The following is a 19,745-nucleotide window of genomic DNA, read 5'->3' as shown; positions in this document are numbered from 1 at the left end:
TAAATAATACATAAGATATCTAACCCAACCATTTATCATTATGGAGTCCAGACTTTGCTTGTTAAACTAATTGCTTTCCAATTTTAAAACAAATTTTAGTTGCCAGATAAAACTTTTTACCTTATAATAAGTGTATAAATTACTAAAAACTTAAAAATAATGCATTTGACACATTCATCGATATCAACCCCGCCTTGTTGTTATCGATTGGTGTGCTGCCAGCATTATACATCGTCTATGGAGCGTGGTGTTTTCGACCTACTTTCACAACGGTCACACGCTTTCTATTTGATTTTTTTTCAACATAATTTTTGTTAAACAATTTACTGTGAATTTTGTTGTGTGTGTGGATGTGGACGTGCTGACAGCCAAAAAATTAAAATAAAAAAAAAAGTAAAGTGTTCGGAAGTCGAGAGCAGAATCGAACGGCAAAAAATGCTGGCGAACAACAAATCATCAAGGTAAAACTGCGCGCCTTGGTCATTAGGTCTTTCGTCGAGGATAAAAGACCAATGTTTTTTAAAACTATTGCTGAAAGCAACAGCAGAAATTACAATCTACTACTAAATCCTCGATTTGGTGCAAAATAAAGGAAATTCATCGGTTTTTGGCGGCCAATTGCAAACACAAAACACTAAATACGCTAGATGGAGCACTCACACACTCAAGCTCGTTGGCGAACGTAAATTATATACAGCACATAGATAGTCGTCTCGCTTGCACTGCCCGCCACAGCGAGGGCTGCGAGAGCGAGAGCGGGAGAGAGAAAGGCCTGAGTCGCTTTTTCTTCTTGTACCTTATATATATTTTATTGTTTTTTGTGTTGTGTTGCGTTGTACGTGTGTGTGAGAGTGCCAAATGTCAACGGAAATTACAACACTGCGAGACGGTGAAGACTAAAAGGCGGGAGAAGAAGAAGCACCAGCAGGCAGCATAAACAAACCTCGGGGGAAACCACAAAAAATAACAGAGGGAGAAGCAGGAAGATGTTGCCCGCCAATAACAGGAGTAGCACCAGCACTCATACCAATACAAATGCCAACACAATCATCGCCACTACCAATACCACCAACAGATGCCTCATCAATTCGCCCATCGAAAAAACGGTAGTCCGTTTGCGTGAAACGGCAGCGAACAGCGGTACTTTCCAGAACTCAGATGAGTCGTCGGTCGAATTTGATATTATTAACTATTATGGGGACGACGGCGGCACAACTCCAGCTCCAGCCACAGCCACAGCCTCCGTTACTCCTCGACAGCAGTTCTCCTCTTCTCGCCACGGCGGCAGCAGCAGCGGCAATAACAACAATAACAGTGCATGCCATCCAGCACTGGATGCCAGCAGTGATGTTGTTGTTGTTGAACCGGCTGCGGTAGGAGTCGCACAGGAGAAAGAGCCGGAGCAGAAGCCAGAGAGGAGCAGCATTCCCATTCCCGACCTGGAGTTCACCGAGATGGAAGCATATGCCGAGGAAATATTCGTCGATGTGGAGGTGGGATCACCAGCCAAGCCTTTAAATCCAAAGAAACAACGTTTAAACTCAGCAACAACCACAACAATAAACCGCTCTCGGGGCGGCGGAGCGGCACAGAGTCGATTGCGCCGGTCGGCGGCCATCGTTCCACCGCGATCGATTCCAGAGAGCTGTGCCGGCAGCAATTCCAATTCGAGCAGCAGTTCCAACAGTAATTCCAGTTCCAGCTCCGCCACTGGAAGTAGCGCATCCACCGGCAATCCGTCGCCGTGCTCCTCCCTGGGCGTCAATATGCGCGTAACTGGACAATGCTGCCAGGGAGGCCGCAAATACATGGAGGATCAGTTCTCGGTGGCCTACCAGGAATCACCGATCACCCATGAACTAGAATACGCATTTTTTGGCATCTACGACGGACACGGCGGTCCCGAGGCCGCGCTCTTCGCCAAAGAGCACCTTATGCTCGAGATCGTCAAGCAGAAGCAGTTCTGGTCAGATCAGGATGAGGATGTTCTGCGCGCCATACGCGAGGGATACATCGCCACACATTTCGCCATGTGGCGGGAACAAGGTGAGCACGAAATAGCTGGGAAACTTAGCCATCTCAAAGTTGAGGCAACCCAAAGAAGGCATAAGTCAGTTGGCATAAAGATTTTAAAACATACGAAAAAAAGAGAATATAATATAGTTGTATATGTATTTGTATTTCTGCCTTCTCTCATGCATTTTCATATCCAAATTGTTGCCAATGCCAAGCGACCGTTAGAGATGCGCGAAAACTGAATTAACTGCCAGTTGGCGGTTTCAAACCGCGTAAGTCCCCGTTGTCAGGGTTGCCGTTTCGCCCCCCCACACAAAAAAAAAGTTGCCTGAAGTCCCGAGCTGCTCCCTGGGGTCTCCCATCTCTAGGTAATTATGCAACCGTGTGTGGCGATGACTCAACCATCGCTCAATTGCTCATCTCTATTGTCAGCCCACACCAAAAGATACAAGTACAGCAGCAGATACAGATACAAATGCACACACACACTTAGTTATCGCGAGTGGAATATTCCACGGACTTGCCATATGGCTGTACTCTCGCCAAGCATGGCAACCCCGCCGTGAGTTAGAGCGGGTCGACCGTATGGCGGCGCGGCCCACCAAGGCGTTTCGAAATGAACGAAAGAGATGAACGAAAGAGATGCAGCGAGTGGGAGAGCGAGAGGTGGCAAAAAAGAAAAGAAAATAAATGTGTGCCCATTTCCTATTCGCATAACAAAAACAAAGTACACAGAAATTCAAGGGATGCCAGAAACGCAGATACACGTTTGTAGGTGTGTATCTGTGTGGGAAATATCAATACCCGTCGTTTCGATATTCCGAAATATTCAGTTTAGCGCCAAAAATCCAGGGGCCTTGGAAAATGATTTTTTCAACTGCTTTAATCATGTAAAGTGGCTGTTTAAATGCTATTACTCATTGCCTGATTAAATATATACATATAAATAGAAATTATCTTTAGTTGTTTGGGAAAATCCCGAACTTTAAAGCGATTTGGGATTGCTTTTGTCCTTATTGTATTGTTTATAATTTCATGAAGTAATTTAGGTTTTCTGTTAGATTAATGGGCTAATGCAAATTCTATGACATATACAACCATTATTAAGTTGGAATTATGGAAAATCCTAAAATCTGGTATTATCCTTTCCCAACCCCGCAGAGAAATGGCCACGCACTGCCAATGGGCACCTGAGCACCGCCGGCACCACCGCCACAGTGGCCTTCATGCGTCGCGAGAAGATCTACATTGGTCATGTGGGTGATTCTGGGATCGTTTTGGGTTACCAGAACAAGGGCGAACGCAACTGGCGTGCTCGTCCACTGACCACGGACCACAAGCCGGAGTCACTGGCAGAGAAGACGAGAATCCAGCGTTCCGGTGGCAATGTTGCCATCAAATCGGGAGTTCCGCGAGTGGTGTGGAACCGACCCAGGGACCCAATGCATCGCGGTCCCATTCGCCGCAGAACTCTGGTAGATGAAATACCCTTTTTGGCGGTGGCTCGTTCCCTGGGCGATCTCTGGAGCTACAATTCCCGCTTCAAGGAGTTCGTTGTGAGTCCCGATCCGGATGTCAAAGTGGTTAAGATCAATCCCAGTACCTTTAGGTAAGTGATTCTGATAAAATAGCTACACCGCTGGACATCTTAATATTGAATAATTTGCCTGCAGATGCTTAATCTTCGGCACCGATGGCCTTTGGAATGTGGTGACCGCCCAGGAGGCGGTGGACAGTGTGCGCAAGGAGCATCTAATCGGCGAGATACTCAACGAGCAGGACGTCATGAATCCCAGCAAAGCGCTGGTGGATCAGGCCCTCAAAACCTGGGCCGCCAAAAAGATGCGTGCGGACAACACGTCCGTTGTGACTGTGATACTAACACCAGCGGCCCGCAATAATTCGCCCACGACGCCAACACGTTCCCCATCCGCAATGGCACGCGACACCGATCTGGAGGTGGAGCTACTGCTGGAGGAGGACGACGAGGAGCTGCCGACACTGGATGTGGAGAACAACTACCCTGACTTTCTCATCGAGGAGCATGAGTATGTGCTGGACCAGCCGTACAGTGCCTTGGCCAAGCGGTATTCGCCTCCGGAAGCCTTCCGCCACTTCGACTACTTCGATGTGGACGAGGACGAGCTGGATGAAGATGAGGAAACGGTGGAAGAAGAGGAGGAGGAGGAGGAGGAGGAAATCAAATCGATGGGAATTCTGCAGCAAAGTTTGTTCAACCACAGAAAAGCGTGGCGCAAGTCAACCATCAACAATTCCTGGAGTGGCGTCACCGAACCGGAGCCCGATCCCGAACCAGATCGAATGGATGTCTTAACATTGGACATGTACTCTCACACCAGCATTGACAAGTGCACCAATTATGGTAGCAGCATAGCCCAGTCCGTAATAGATCCTGCGGAGGCAGCTGAAAATCGTGAGCTAAATGAGTTGGAGCAGCATCTGGAGAGTAGCTACAGTTTCGCCGAGTCGTACAACTCCCTGTTAAACGAGCAGGAGGAGCAGGAGGCACGCTCGCGTTCAGCAGCAGCAGCAGTAGCAGAACAACAAACCAGTCTCCATTCCGCATCCGTTGTGCTGGACCGCAGCATGTTGGAGATCATCCAGGAGCAGCAGCACTATCAGCAGCAAGAGGGCTATTCGCTGACCCAACTAGAAACCAGGCGTGAAAGGGAGCGGCTGACCGAGTCGTGGCCACAGCAGCCGGCGGAGCTGCTCGAGCTGGATGCTCTACTGCAGCAGGAGCGTGCCGAGGAGGAGCAGGTAGCCCTGGAGCAGCAGCAGCAGCGCGAGCAGCAAATGGAACAAATGGAAGTGGAGGCCATTAGTAGTTCGGGACAGCACGAGTTTGCTTTCCCAGTGTCCACCGCCACCGCCAGCGAGTGGTGTGCTACATTACAAGAAGACGAGGAGGAATCGGATTCCACAGTAATAGAGATAGAAATGCAACCCGAACAAGAGTTGCAGGACAATGAAGTGAGCTCCACGTTGCCCGCCACACCCACTCATGTGGAGCCTGACCAGATTGTGGACAAGATGGAGCCCATGAAAGTCCCGGAGCTGATCATCGCGGTAGAAAAACCTCCACCCAAGCAGGAGAAGAAGCCGCCGAAGAAGCAAGACACCAAACCGGTTGCCGTGCTAGATACAGTGGCCGAGATGCCTAAAGAGGATGTCAATGCCGTACACTACATATTCCAGCGCATCAAAAAGGTTCAGGAATCTGAGGCCACGCCCGTAGCCGTGGCGAATTCCACGATGGCTGACCCCCTGCCCGCCGAATCTGGTGGACTGGGCGGATCTATGACCGCGCCTCGAATCAGACGCTATCGCAACGTGCCCAACGAGAACCATCAGCACATGCAGACGCGTCGTCGCCAGATCTTCAAGCATGGCAAGCCCAAGTCCTTCATACAATCCAGTGCTGCGGCGATTGTGGCCTATGGAGACAGCAGTGAAACGGTCGGAGGAACAGCCGGAGCATCCGGCACACCGGCAGCTGGGCGTGTAGGCGGCGGCGGCGGACGATCGGCCAGTGGTGGAAGCAGTCCTGCGGCGGCAGCCAATAGTCGACGGAGCGTCAATGTGGTGGCCAATGCGAGTGGAAACAGCGCTGGCAATGTTGTGCCCAGCAGCAGTTCCATGATGATGACCCGCCGCAGTCACACCTTGATGGCCAGCGGTGGTGTGAACAAAAGGCAGCTGCGCAGCAGTCTCTGCACCTTGGGGCTGGGTGTGGGTGTCGGTGTCGGTCTGGGCCGGGACCTGGACATGACCAAGCGCACGCTACGGACAAGGAATGTACCCGCTTTGTCGGGCGGTTCAGCCACGCCCACTAGCAATTCGTCGCCAGCCAGCGGAGGCAGTAGTCCAGCCGTCTTCACCCGCCCAGCCAGTCCGGTCATCACGTCCAGGGGAAACGGATCGCGTACTCCCGGCACACCAGCCAGGCGCCTTAAACGCAGTCACGAGGATCGGGAGCTAAGAATGAGCTTGCGCCGGAGCACACTGAGTGGCAGTGCCAGCGGCAGTGCTGTATCGTCCCCGAATCCGAAATCAAGTCGCCTGCAAGCCTGCAATGGAGCCATCTCTGCGCGTCCGCCGCCCTCGCCGAAGAAACTGAATGCAGCCGTGCCCACGTTGGCAATTGGAACGCGTGCATATACGGCGGCCTTGGCGGCGGCGGCGGATCACCTGAACAAGCGGTGGTCGTTGCGCAGCAGCAGTGGCAACTCTGGCAATCTGATACCCGCCATCAGTTGCTACAGTGACAGGAACAGGGCGGCGGGATCAGGGGGAGCAGGAGCTGGCGCGGGATCACCGGGATCTGGAGGCGGGGCAGCGGGACCACCAGGAGCATCTTTGGCCGCATCCACAGTCGGCACGCGAAGGCGCTAGGCTAGATTGTAACGAAACATGCGAGCAACTTGCAAGTACAAATCCTAAGCAACGGAAAATTTTAGATCCTAGTACTACTTTACTGAACGCTAAATTGTATAATTTAACCAATTTTGTATGTGCACACACACACACACATCTGACAACTCTTTTAAATGTATATATAAAAAGCTGTATAAGCCTCATAAAAAAATATATATTGATATATATACATTTATACCTACGCCTAAACACTAAAACAAATTCATAGTGTAGCTATAAGTCAGAGTTAGTAAATAGCAAAAAGTACATAGGAATATATATATAGATATATATATTTTTTGTATCGCCCCAAGTAAGAAGTTCTCCAACATCCGAAAGTTTTCCTCAACATAAATATTCTCTTTTTTAACTCAATCGATTCGTTCAGTGTACGGCAGACTGGAAAGTATTTATCTCGTCTCTTGTGTTTAACTGTTTTAGGCTATGTTGACTAAGATAGTTGATAAGTTAGGCTAACACGAGAGAAGCTAATATCTTTAGGTTTATCTTTTAATTTTTTTTGTTCTTCGCTTGTAAGGTGTTCACCACTTGCGTTTGCAAGTCATTTTCATGTCATCGCGAAATATTTTCAATTGAAATACATCTATTTTTACATAATTCTATGGGTTTTTCGATTTTCATTCAATTTACAATATGGATTTTTATAAACAAATTTAATTTTAAAGTAGGACATTTTTTCAAGTGTCGATAATTATGGTTGACCATAATTGATATAGCATGGTCACACTAGCAAGGATTGCTACAAAGTGAATTAAATGTTTTGCGTTCTAGTAAATGCAACAAAAGCTGGGAACAAAATATCATTGCTCTCGAGTGTCTTGTTCCACCTATTGGATGAATGTTTATCAATAAATAAAGACAAATTTTTAGCAATTTATTGTAACATTTAAACCTAACGGCTATGCCCAGCTGATGTGCTATAAATACGGTATATTAGTGTAAAATTCAGTATTTTCCATCGAAGTAGGCCCGCATTAAGCTTGGTATGCTTTAGTCATTTCACGAACGGTAACACTTTAGCTTGTTTGCTTGAAAAATCGTAACTTTTTTTTGTTGTAATGAAGGAAGCAGCACGGGCAGTAGACCAACTCGAAATCGCGCATTGCCAACACAAAACGTATCAGCCCGTGTAATAACAGAAGAAACCCCGAGCCGCAACAACAACCCCCGAAAAGCGGTATTTGTAAGAGTTTTCCCAAAGTGGCAGCGGCAATTACACGGCGAGAAACGAGTTCGCGTCGCGTCCAGCTGTTCGAAAATCAAAATTAACCGTTTTTAGCGCGTGAAACTCGACGTTTAGAACCGTGATCAAAATGTAAGTGCCCCAGAAAAGCCGTGGATTACGGAAAAACTAAAGCTGTGGAAATTGCTAGTCTAGTCTGCTTGTGTGCGTGTGTGTGTGCGCTTTGCGTCGGTGTGTCTTAACAGTTATGTCTGGCATAGATAACCGTCTTTTTCTCCCCTCCCTCTCTCCTACATTCAACTACTTTTCAATTTTCCATCGCTAGCTGTACATTGTGTGCGAGTGGGATGCAGCATAACGGAGAGTCGAACGATCTCACCCTCTCCCGCATCCACTCTCTCTCTTCTGCTCCTCTCCTTGTCTGCCTAATAGGAAAAGCAATAACAATAGAAAAAACCACAACATATTTGATTGCAAATTGCCAAGATAAATATTGAAACGCAGTGTGTTTTTTTTGCGATTTGGATGCCATGTCCTTGACATAAATGCAGTTTTTTCTTCGTGTTGTGTTTTTTTATTTTTGTTTCGTTACGGCCATCGATTATTCCCGTGCAGTTGCCCTTCCATGTGGGGGTTGCTTTTGTTCTTGTCTGTGGTCCGTTATCATTCCAGCTTTAATGTGGCATGATAAGGAGGTGAAGTTTAAAAATCTGAAACGCAGCGAGGTGCAGACGTAAATAACCACATCCCCCGGATTTTATTTCTTATCGCCCGCTGTGGTTTTCGATATCTCGATTCTTGTATTTATAGAGCCTGGAATTTCCTTGGCATTTTCTTCTCCCACAGAGCGCTCTTTATCTCTATCTGCCTCCCCCCCTCCATTCATCCAGCTCACCCATTCCAGTTGACCTTCCACTTTCAATCGCTCCTTGGAAGTCATGCACTAAAAATAGTACGAACACATTCACGAAACATAAACAGATTGTCTTAGATCACAGACAGCGTGAAAGGAACAACAATAGCAGGCCAAGTTCATTGTCCTTGATCACTGACATAGAGAGAGAGAGCGAGAGCGGGGGGAGTACGGATGCGAGAGAGGGTAGGAGTCGTGGAAAGTGACGTGTCACCATGCACTGTGTGGGTGCGACAGAGAGGGGGCGAACGGGTTCAGTTGCCCTGGAAAAGGGGGTGGCATCACCGCAACAACCCTAGAAAATATCACTTTTTGATTTGGCTACAAGCATGTATCTTTCAATGTAACTAGCTTTTAAAGATCACTCAAATCTACGAATCCCTCCAAACTCAAACATTATTCATTGATAATGTAAAAGAACCCAACAGATCAACCAATCAATTGTGATACGATTACGTATTGTTTACTGGGGGCTTTCCAATGTATGTATTTCGAAACCCCCGGGGAGAATTACTGGAATGCTACCCGTTTTTATTTGCACTAGCACAACTTTCACACGGGCCCCCCAATATGATGGAGAAATGAAACCGTATCCCTATTTATTCGAATCTTATCGCAGTTGGCTTCATTTTACGGTTATCGTCGCAAGTCGTCGTCTTGTACTTTGCTCCTGGGACTTGGACTTGGGCTTGAGTCATGGATTTCAGCAGGGTAGATATTTTTGGAAGGTAACGTTTACTTGGCATCGGCAATCGGAGTTATCAGCGTTCTGCGTTCCGAGTACCTGCCGAGGGCGGTACCTGCGAGTCAATATCAATAGCTTTGGTCTTATCTGCATTCGAGGCCGGGAAACGACGGCGTGGCGAAGCCATAACAGGGTTTTTACTTTCCAGGCGGATCAGTAACCTGTCGACTGTTGTCATTCCTGCCCGTCTATAGTGTTCAGCTCCTCAAGTTTCACATATATATATATTTTGTAAAGCAAAAGAACGGCTATAAAAGTGTAATAGAATAACGAAAGAAAAAAGCTGTAGTTCAATTCACCCCGACGCGGAAGTGTTTTGACTGAGTGAGTTTTCCGCTGCTGTGCATCTATGGGTTCTTGAAGAAAAACACCTCTTCCCAAAAGGGAAAACTTGCAGCGCCGCCGCAAACAAGCAACACTTAACGCCCATAAATTAATTACAGCCAGGCACGCTAGGAATATAAATGTGAAAAAAAAATATCTAGGAAAAGCGACTAGATCGCTGGGGCGGAGCTAATTAGCGGCGAATAGAGCCGATCATATTTCATATTTTGACCAAGAGTTGGCCACAAAATGCTGGTAGAGCTGCACCAAAAGTTGATACATTTGAAGTGTTTCTATGGCAAACTTAGGAAGATCGCAGCCCATAGCTTCGTTTTCGTTAGCTTCTTCGGTATGCAGAACGCCACCGAGGGTAGATACATCCAAAATACATGACAGCCCACCCGCTGCCTCTTCCCATCGTAGCCGGCTTGTATTCTATTCTGAGCCGTGATTGATACGCCCCCAAAACGAAATGGGTGCGAAAAAGACTGGGGGAAATAGAAAGGCAATTGTCGGGTTGATTAGCCAGGCCCAAAGCCCAAAGCCAAAAGGCCAGATTCAATTCCAGACGTTGATTAATGGCTTTTGGGGCCACCAAAATGTCGCTGTAGTCAGTCGAAAAACAGCGCAAATAAATTACAATTTTATTCAAATTCGAAAACAACACCGCAATACATAGAGCAACCATTCTAATTAATTATTTTTATCTGCTTTTTTCTCTCTTGCAGCCCTCCTACATAAATTGTGTCTGTATATATATACACACATATATATATATTTTCTACGCCACGTAAACCAGACTTTTTAGTTTTAAATTAAAACTAAAGACTTATTATTTTTTTTTTGAGTGTTATTTTTTTTTTTTTTGCAAGTTTTGTTTGGTTGAATTTGAGTTTGTGTTGAGTTTTTGCCAGTCGAAGGCGCCTAAGATGTTTAGTCCCGAGTACGAGAAGCGCATCCTGAAGCACTACAGTCCTGTGGCCCGGAATCTGTTCGACAACTACGAGTTGTCCACCACGCCCACATCTCTCGACCGCTTCATACCCTGCAGGTGAGTTGGTTTCCACAGATCACAATGATAGGATTTTCCACTTGCGACACGTTGATGGCTTCTGTAACTTTGTAACTTTGTTTGTTTGGGTGCATTGAACTCTGCACGAGCCGTTATTTTTTTTATTCTTATTTTTTTTTTTTTTTTTGCTACGTCATCTCTTCCGCTGGCGAGCAAAGAACGAACCGCAGCGGTTACAAGTCGGCAACCTATGAATTTCCCGCCTGGCTGGGCCTCGTTCAGGTAACGGTGCTCCCATGTCCGCCGGCGGGCAGAAGTAGCAACAAACAAATAAAAAAAAAGTGTAGCAACAAGCGAACAAACAAACAAAGTGTAGCAACAAACAATCAAGCCTGGCCAGCGATAATTTACATGATATTATAATAGGGGAAAAGCTACGCACCTACGACGGTGTAAATTGATAGGATTTACTATTTTAGCTGCATTCCATTTTCAGATCTATTCCTATCTGAAATATCTGAATTATTGTTTTAACTGATGTAGAATAAATGTAATGATGACGAAGGAACTTGCGTATTTCTGCTTCATTCGCTAATGAGTTCCGCGTAGAAATCAAACACGAAATGAGTTCAAGAAGCGAAGAGGCGACATTGCCAAGACTTTACCAAAAACTTCATGGGAAAACGGGGAAATCTGAACTCTTGTGTGGCAACATGGGTTCAACGACAAGGCCCAAAGCAAACCGACGTGAGAGTTCAGCGACGACGAGTCGAGAAGAGTTGGTCGGAAACAGAAAAGTGGAGAAACACAATCGTCGAGTTGGTCATTATTTTCAGCGTTGAAACTTAATTAGTTTCCGGTTAGAGGTGGCATATTATATGTACATCTATATATATATATATCATATTATATGTACATCTATATATATATATATATTTTTTTAGCATTACCCACCTTCTGATTGAATTGTCATTCGTTGCGCCTGCATTTTGTATGTGGATATTTTTCATCGCTCAAATTGCGTCCCCCATCCGTTTGTGAAATTTGATTTATTCGAGGTGGAAGTGAGCGCTTCAAATGCGTTTGCCAGATATAATCATTAAAAAAGGGGTAAAGTCGTGGGGTTGGGGGCCTTTGTCAAATGACACGCAGCGAAAACAGCCAACGCCTATTGCATTCGTAAACAGTTTTTCGCAGTGCAGTGCATTCTCAGTTCTCACACTTGGGCAAATTTCATGGCGAATGAATATTGTATATTTAGTTGTTGTTTCTCGCAAAGTTTTTGTACAATTCGACCGTCAATAATTTTTTTGCACGTTGCACACGTTTTTTATGTTTTTAATGGGTAGAAATAATAACAATTGTTTTGGCGGAAAGGGGGTTGGGTGGGTTGGGGGGAAATGCCAGATGAGATGGCTAAATTGAATTTGAACGCGTTTGCATAAATTTATTTAGTCTGCGTTCTGTGTGCCCTCCCGTGATTCCATTGTGGATTTCTGATATAAATTATTTATGTAAGGCTAAGTACATTTTGATGTACACATCAACCTTTTTTCCCATTGCTGCAAGGAAGCGAACTCTTTAAATAAATCAAAAGTTGAGGAACCGAGTGTAATGGTATTTATTCATAGGTTGAAAATGATGCAGCCAATAAATCATAGAAAACGTAGTGCTTAAACTTGAACTAGGGTAATATAGCAATTTTCCTCTTCTAGCCTTAATTAATGAATGGCATTTTCATCGCATTAACATTTCCGTGCTTCCTATCTTTTCCGCCTGCAGAGCGTACAACAACTGGCAGACGAACTTCGCGTCGATCAACAAGTCCAATGACAACTCGCCGCAGACGAGCAAGAAGCAGCGGGACTGCGGGGAAACGGCACGCGATAGTCTCGCCTACTCCTGCCTCCTGAAGAACGAGCTCCTCGGATCGGCGATCGACGACGTGAAGACCGCCGGCGAGGAGCGGAATGAGAATGCCTACACGCCGGCCGCGAAGCGGAGTCTCTTCAAGTACCAGTCACCCACCAAGCAGGTGAGTTTCTTCCATTAGCATTTTGTGTTTCCAGTTCCAGGGGGGTTTTCTTTTTTTTAATATATATGCTAAGCGTTTACACTGGGAGAGAGAATATCGGAATTATCGGAATTTTAGTTATTGAAGATTACGATTTTGCACAAGTTGGAATCAATCACTTCCAGCAATAGGAGAGTAAAAGTTCGATCGAAATGATCTCGAAAATATCGATAGGCAAAATGTTTCAATATTCATACAAAGCAGAAAGCGTTTCCTTTTGTCAAACTGCACTTGATTTCTCAACGAATTCTTGTGCCAGGAATGCTCCAAGCTGAAAGGTCAGCGAATTTGACTTTCGATTGAGGTTTCGCATGGCATTGTGTGCTGCAGATTGAATTTGCAGTCGGTGTTAATTGAGTTTTTCTTCTGCTGCTCGAAATGAAAAAGCAGCAATATCAAATGGAAAGTTGAATAAACCGCAAGAGCAACGAATCGTGGGAATTTGATTTCTATGCCTTTATACTCCATCTTCTCGTAACATTAGTTATGATATTTGTACATATGTACATGTGTCTCTTCCATCCATTGTTGATTGTCTGCTGAAACGTCTGACGTTTTCCCGACCGGGAAAACAACTGGCCGGCATTCAAGACTGGCCGCGTCGAGTCGAGTCTCTGTCTATCTAACCGTCTATCTATTGATCGATGGAAACCGGTTTCTGTGAAAAGTCTTTGCTTTGGTCTAAGGAGAAAAGTTGCCACGACCAAAACTCGAGGTGAACACACTCTTCTGGACGCCCATGTGCTCCGCGTGATGATGGCCAACGTGTTCGTAGATCCAGATCCCAACGTCCATAAAAGGCAGCACATCCCATCTCTCATCCCAGCCATCGCCATGTAATTGTATTCGAATGTGTATGGCTGGTGGACGACTGATTGCTCAAGTGTTTGGTCAAAAAGTGAAATAGATGGGAAAACCAGAAACCGAAGCAGAAACAACAATCGAAACAGAAAAACCAGATGTGTGGAGCGGGTAACTATGGCCACTTGTCATTAGATGCGTGGCATCGCCGGTGATCTTCCACATCACCACTATCGCCATCGCCATCGTAATTATTATTATTGCAGACCTGACATATTTGCCCGCTTATCAGATTTATGTTGCCTCAATTGCCAACTCCAAAATAAATAAAGAGGTACGTGTGGGGCACGTCCGCTGACCGTCGTCGTCGTCGTCGTTGGCCCTTCTCGACTTTGTTGAATATTTTGCTTTGACTGATTTTTGACAGTTGACACGTTGCCGCAGCAGCAGAAGCGGTTGAAAAATCATCGGCAGCCAACGAAAAAAAAAAAAAAATAATAACAAAGCCGAATTCCCTCCGTTCGAAACAAATAAGTGAGCAGTACACGCACTCACTTTAGATAATGAAAAGTAGTCAAATACTCGAATACTCTTTGCTTTGGATGCTGTGTAGATTGATTGCTTGCTATTTGCTTGTGATTAGATTTGACAGCAAGATGAAATAGCAGACTTTCAGATTAATCGTGTTTGGGATTTTTCTCATGGAATACTCTATACTATGAGTATCTAAAGATAGCTACATTTTGCATATACCCCAACGCAATCGCAGAGTGTGTGGGTAATGGAAAGAAAGAAACGCAACTTGAAGTGGTCGAGAGACCGGAGTGTAGAATTCTTCATCTTCAACTACTACTTCAGTGGTCTAAAACGGCACTTGAGTCAATATAACTGAGATTTCTATGTGCCCATTCGGGCCGTAGTTTGTCCATTTCAGCGATGGCAAGAGGGAAAAAGTCACTTGGGTCCACTTTTTATTTCGGATATTTTGATTGTTTTACTTATTTTTTTTTTTATTTTTAAAAAAATTTTTTTTTTATTTATTTTTTATTTATTTTTTATTTTTTTTTTTTATTTTTTTTGGTTGCTTAATAGCGAGCACAGCGATTTGATTTCTTTTCGGCCTAATGGATTTGCCAACTGTCGAGTGCTTTTGGTTTGATTTTGATTTTGAGTAACTCTGCAATTACTCAGTCACAAATCAAGCGGCCATTCATCCACATCACGCCCACGCAATTAACGCGCCACGCCCACTTCCCATGTAGCCCTTATATTATCATACGCCCCTGTGGTCACAACAAACGATATGTAATTCAATTATGTGCGGTCGCAAACTTATTGTCATAAATAATGTGTCCAGCAGACACCCAAAAAATATATGGTCTCAACACATTTTTCGACGTTTGCCATTGTTTCGATTGAAAGAAAAGATGGGGGATTGGTCGTGAATTGATTGACGAGTGGCTGGATTATGCTGGAATTCTTTCCAGCTAGCTGCCAATGAATGAAATGGGGGATCATTGTTAGTCAGAGCAGGTAGTACTCCCTGTTGATTAAATCGGATATAATATCGGATATACATATATACATATATATATATCAAAGATAGTTAAGCTTGTTAGATACTCCATATTCGTGCTGCTTCTTGGTATCTCGTTGTGCTTATAAATAAGTTTAGTTATTAATAAGTTAAAGCTACACTTCGCGCACCTGTTGATGGCTTCTTCTTCACTTTTTGCTCCATGCCTGGCCATTTCGAATAGCCATTAAGTTGGGGCATTATAGGCAGACGACTACTAATGCCAGCAGAAAGCAGCGAATTCCCATCTTTTATAGTTCGCCTTTGTTGTCTCTGCGTTTTATTGTTATAATAATTATTAATTTATGCAGCAGACATTTGCATTAACATCGCATTAGCGATGACTATTTTCGTGGCAGCGTGATTAAGTTGGTCCGAACCGATCCGAGATACCAAACGATCGCCGCGACAGGTTCAACATTACCATTAAACATGGGTTAAATACCCACCGCTCCCCCCTCACCCCGCTGCTTAACCCTTTTTCGACCGCCACTTCTTTTTGGAATCACGCTTTTGAATTCCCCCTCTCCAGCTCGTTTTCTTCGTCTTTTTTTTTTCTGTTCTCGCTGCTGGTTGGTTGTTTATTTGTTTAATTTATAAGCCTGCCTCCAAGCGCCGCCCACAGACCAGAAATAAAAAATATATATATATATATACATATATATATATATATACCAAAAAGCCAAGATCCAACAAATGCCGGCCGGCAAGTTGATTTTTTTCCTACTCATTTGTTGGTTAGCAGCTCAGCTCGCATTTGTGTCTTTTGTTTGGTGTTTGCTGGGCGGCATGAATGAATGCTGTTTGTTTTCTGCCACTGTGACATGCCGTTTTGTACCAGACTGTACTGCAATTAACAGAGCTCTCTTAATTGAATAAAGCAATTAGCTTGAAGCAACAATACAAATAGTATACATAGTAATAAGAGTAATAATAATAGTAAGTAAATAGTTGATAAATAGGCATAGCCGCAAGGTTGAAACAAGATGGGCTCACTGTGCGATTTTAATCGGCTACAAGTTGTCGGATTTCCTTTTGCCATTTGTCAGTGGGTTTTACTGCCACTTGCCCCCGCCCCCCTGGCTGGCGGTATCCCCCCGCCGATCGACAAACTTTAAGCGTTTTAGCAATTGAATTTCTAATAGGCTTTACCACCACCTCGTGGTTTTTGTTTCTTCACTCTGCATGGCATCGAAAAACATTTAAATTTAATGGCAGTTGCTTGTACGCTTTATAGAGTGAGAGACCACAAAAAAAAAAAAACCATTAAATGGCTTCTCTGGGCTGTGATATAATTTTTAATTCTTTCCAAAGTGTAAAGTGACCATTAGAAGAGCACGCAAAAGCCCCCATATGGAGGCGAACTGGGGTTCCAAGTTCTGTAATTAAGTTCGGTATATCTCATCTCGTTTTTTGTTGGCGAGCGGGCAACTTCACTCTGTTGTTAATTGAATTAAATTTTAATTTGCTCAACGAATTAGCAGGAGGACATGGCCGGCGGCATGACGTCAAGTGGATTTTTCGGGTCAGGTCAGAGCACCTCAACCCCATCTACCCCAATATGTATGTGCAATATGTGTGTTCACTTTATCTGGGGCGCTCTGTTTGCCGGGATGTTTGCCCCCTTTATCGGTATCGCGAAACGAGAACCTGACCAAACCCATAATGACAAATGGTGTTCCAAAGACCGCGTGTCATAACAATGAATGTATCAGGAACTGCGAAATGCGAAATGAGTCGGGCTTGAAACATATATAGTGGTTAGTAATTCTCAATAAATCCCATGAGTGCTTAACTATTAGTCAGCCCTAAAACTAAGCTTGGCTGTCCTAATCATTAGTGCTTATGCCAATTCATATCCCAGCATCAACATTTCCGCAGTTTTATCGCAGGGTTAAATTTTCGAAGCAATGCACAAGCGATTAGCTAAGTTAGTAATCATGCGGAAAGACCACCGCCAGTCAGCATTCTTCAATCTATTTTCATGAATTAAAAACGAATGTGGATGTTTGATAAGAATGCACTTGGAATGTATTCCGGCGAAAGAAGCTCTTCTCCTGACCCATTTTCCATTTCCATTTAATTAACATTTCTATCTGAAACTTTGTCTTACTATTTTCCATCTTGCAATGCGTTGGCACGCACAATTCCGTTGGGTTTTGAGTCTATCTATCTATCTATCTATCTACCGTCGACTCACGCATTTCGTACATATGTAATTCCATTGCGTAAGAGGGGGCGCAGGGGGGGCGTGGCCGTCGGAGGTCCGATGTCTGTGACTACTGGCCCTTCACGCATACGCTTAACACACTTCTCTGCCCGCATTTTCTATGCAAACAAAAGCCGGAGAGCAGAGCTCCCAGCGAAGCGGAATGCGTGCCAAATGCGAATTGTGAGGCTACACGGAGCGAAAAACATGTGAACTTGGAATTGGAAATCTTATAGAAGAAGTATCTTCACTTCTATCGGTCATAGAAATGGGTTTGTAGTAGTGTGCGGTAGTGTGTCTTTTTTTTTTTTGTGTGTGCTCATGGAACAAGGTGTGAGTGAGCGGTGGGCAGGGCGGAGCAGCATATGACCAGGGGGCAGAGATTGCGACGCGGTCGCAGCTCTTAGCACGATGGCGTTAATTGCTGAACGCCAAGTACGCGGACCGCAAACAAAGCGAACTCCAATGCTATTCCCGCACAGAGACCACAATTGAGACACATTCGCCGTTTGGCAATTTCTTGCTCGGCTGGAGCAACTGGAACGCCTGCAATTAGCATCCAATCCGTTTGCATTCAACTAACTCCGTTTTCATTTTCGCTTGCAGGACTACAATGGCGAGTGTCCGTACTCGTTGTCACCCGTCAGCGCCAAAAGCCAGAAGCTGTTGCGATCGCCGCGCAAGGCCACGCGCAAGATCTCTCGCATTCCCTTCAAGGTGCTGGACGCGCCCGAGTTGCAGGACGACTTCTATCTGAACCTGGTCGACTGGTCGTCGCAGAACGTGCTGGCGGTGGGCCTGGGCAGCTGTGTCTATCTGTGGAGCGCGTGCACCAGTCAGGTGAGTCTTGGTAAATGCCTGCACTTTAGGTTCATAAACTAATCAAATGCTTTCCCGATCGATATGTGATAGGTTACCCGCCTGTGTGATCTCAGTCCGGATGCGAATACGGTGACCTCGGTGTCGTGGAACGAGCGTGGCAACACCGTGGCCGTGGGCACACATCACGGCTACGTGACCGTCTGGGATGTGGCGGCCAACAAGCAGATCAACAAACTGAACGGCCATTCGGCGCGTGTGGGCGCCTTGGCCTGGAACAGTGACATCCTGTCGAGCGGGTCGCGAGACCGTTGGATCATACAGCGGGACACGAGAACGCCGCAGCTGCAATCGGAGCGCCGATTGGCCGGACATCGGCAGGAGGTTTGCGGACTGAAATGGTCGCCGGATAATCAATACTTGGCCAGCGGCGGCAACGATAATCGGCTGTATGTGTGGAACCAGCATTCCGTGAATCCCGTGCAATCATACACGGAGCATATGGCGGCTGTGAAGGCGATCGCGTGGTCGCCGCATCACCACGGACTCCTGGCCAGCGGCGGCGGAACGGCGGATCGGTGTATCCGATTCTGGAACACGCTGACGGGCCAGCCCATGCAGTGCGTGGACACGGGCTCGCAAGTGTGCAATCTGGCCTGGTCCAAGCACTCCTCGGAGCTGGTCTCCACGCACGGCTACTCGCAGAACCAGATCCTCGTGTGGAAGTATCCCTCCCTGACGCAAGTGGCCAAGCTGACGGGCCATTCGTACCGCGTGCTCTACCTGGCGCTGAGTCCCGATGGCGAGGCTATTGTTACGGGCGCCGGCGACGAGACGCTGCGGTTTTGGAACGTATTCAGCAAGGCGCGCAGTCAGAAGGAGAACAAGTCCGTGCTGAATCTGTTTGCCAATATCAGATAAGGACAATAACCCAAGCGAGCGAAGACTGAGCGAGCGCCAAAGGCAAACACAACACAAAACAAAGCAAAGTAAATAAAATGGATACTTGAAACCGAAAAACAAAGCCAACCAACCAATCAGCAAACCTAGCTGAAACTAACAAACTAATCGAGCCCATATGCTATATATGCTATATATATACAAACGATTCTTGTTCAGCAGTCGTTTGTAAATTGTTGTGACCCCACAGCAGCAATAGAGTAAATAAATTTAAGTTAAGCAATCTGTATAGAACGGTAATTAGCAACATTTACGTAGGTAATAACATGCAATTTATGAAGGAATAATAACATCAAGAGAGATGGCTGAAACAAGAACTGAAAATGAAACTAAGTCTATGGAAATTGTAAGTAATTGGCAAATCAACAAGACCACACTCACACACTATCTTTAATCGACATTTTTTGTTGCTGCTTTTTTAAATGTATTTTTTTGTGGTACATCTACACTACACCTAAGAGAATTGGATACCTACATATACATTTAAACGTTTATACATATATTTTTTTTTGCTAGCCTCTAAGTAACTAACTTTATTTCAAGCAAACATTTATACACATATTTCACTCACCAGAAAAACTCATACACCCGAACACACAATGTATATTAAATAAACTTATACAATTCAAAATGTGCCCCAAAAAGTATGCTTGTT

General features: G+C 45.3%; 2 protein-coding genes across 3 annotated transcripts; both read left to right on the top strand.

Annotated features, from left to right (window-relative positions):
- Positions 1-258: 258 nt before the first annotated feature.
- LOC116801952 lies at positions 259-7,071 on the top strand. Its single transcript, XM_032724179.1, has 3 exons — positions 259-2,046; positions 3,178-3,625; positions 3,690-7,071. The coding sequence occupies exons 1-3, from the start codon at positions 987-989 to the stop codon at positions 6,430-6,432; spliced, it is 4,251 nt and encodes a 1,416-aa protein (XP_032580070.1). The 5' UTR covers positions 259-986; the 3' UTR covers positions 6,433-7,071.
- Positions 7,072-7,497: 426 nt separating this feature from the next.
- On the top strand, positions 7,498-19,734 carry LOC6612477 (fizzy-related protein homolog). Of its 2 annotated transcripts, none has more exons than XM_032724180.1 (5): positions 7,498-7,789; positions 10,368-10,690; positions 12,434-12,686; positions 17,918-18,151; positions 18,224-19,734. In XM_032724180.1, the coding sequence occupies exons 2-5, from the start codon at positions 10,569-10,571 to the stop codon at positions 19,049-19,051; spliced, it is 1,437 nt and encodes a 478-aa protein (XP_032580071.1). In that variant the 5' UTR covers positions 7,498-7,789; positions 10,368-10,568; the 3' UTR covers positions 19,052-19,734. The 2 variants fall into 2 exon arrangements, with proteins under 2 accessions (XP_032580071.1, XP_032580072.1); XM_032724181.1 differs by lacking the exon at positions 7,498-7,789 and adding an exon at positions 9,545-9,639.
- Positions 19,735-19,745: the final 11 nt, after the last annotated feature.

The sequence above is a fragment of the Drosophila sechellia genome, chromosome X, assembly GCF_004382195.2.
Source record: "Drosophila sechellia strain sech25 chromosome X, ASM438219v1, whole genome shotgun sequence".
In the NCBI taxonomy this organism is placed as follows: Eukaryota; Metazoa; Arthropoda; class Insecta; order Diptera; family Drosophilidae; genus Drosophila; species Drosophila sechellia.
This window is presented reverse-complemented; position numbering and strand designations above follow the sequence as displayed.

What these genes read in the sequence shown, in the direction of transcription:
- LOC116801952 (XM_032724179.1), top strand. Translation starts at nt 987, where the DNA reads ATGTTGCCCGCCAATAACAGGAGTAGCACCAGCACTCATACCAATACA. An exon ending in CGCCATGTGGCGGGAACAAG is followed by an intron (nt 2,047 to 3,177) that starts GTGAGCACGAAA and finishes CCAACCCCGCAG; the next exon opens with AGAAATGGCCACGCACTGCC. An exon ending in ATCAATCCCAGTACCTTTAG is followed by an intron (nt 3,626 to 3,689) that starts GTAAGTGATTCT and finishes ATTTGCCTGCAG; the next exon opens with ATGCTTAATCTTCGGCACCG.
- LOC6612477 (XM_032724180.1), top strand. Translation starts at nt 10,569, where the DNA reads ATGTTTAGTCCCGAGTACGAGAAGCGCATCCTGAAGCACTACAGTCCT. An exon ending in GACCGCTTCATACCCTGCAG is followed by an intron (nt 10,691 to 12,433) that starts GTGAGTTGGTTT and finishes TTCCGCCTGCAG; the next exon opens with AGCGTACAACAACTGGCAGA. An exon ending in ACCAGTCACCCACCAAGCAG is followed by an intron (nt 12,687 to 17,917) that starts GTGAGTTTCTTC and finishes TTTCGCTTGCAG; the next exon opens with GACTACAATGGCGAGTGTCC.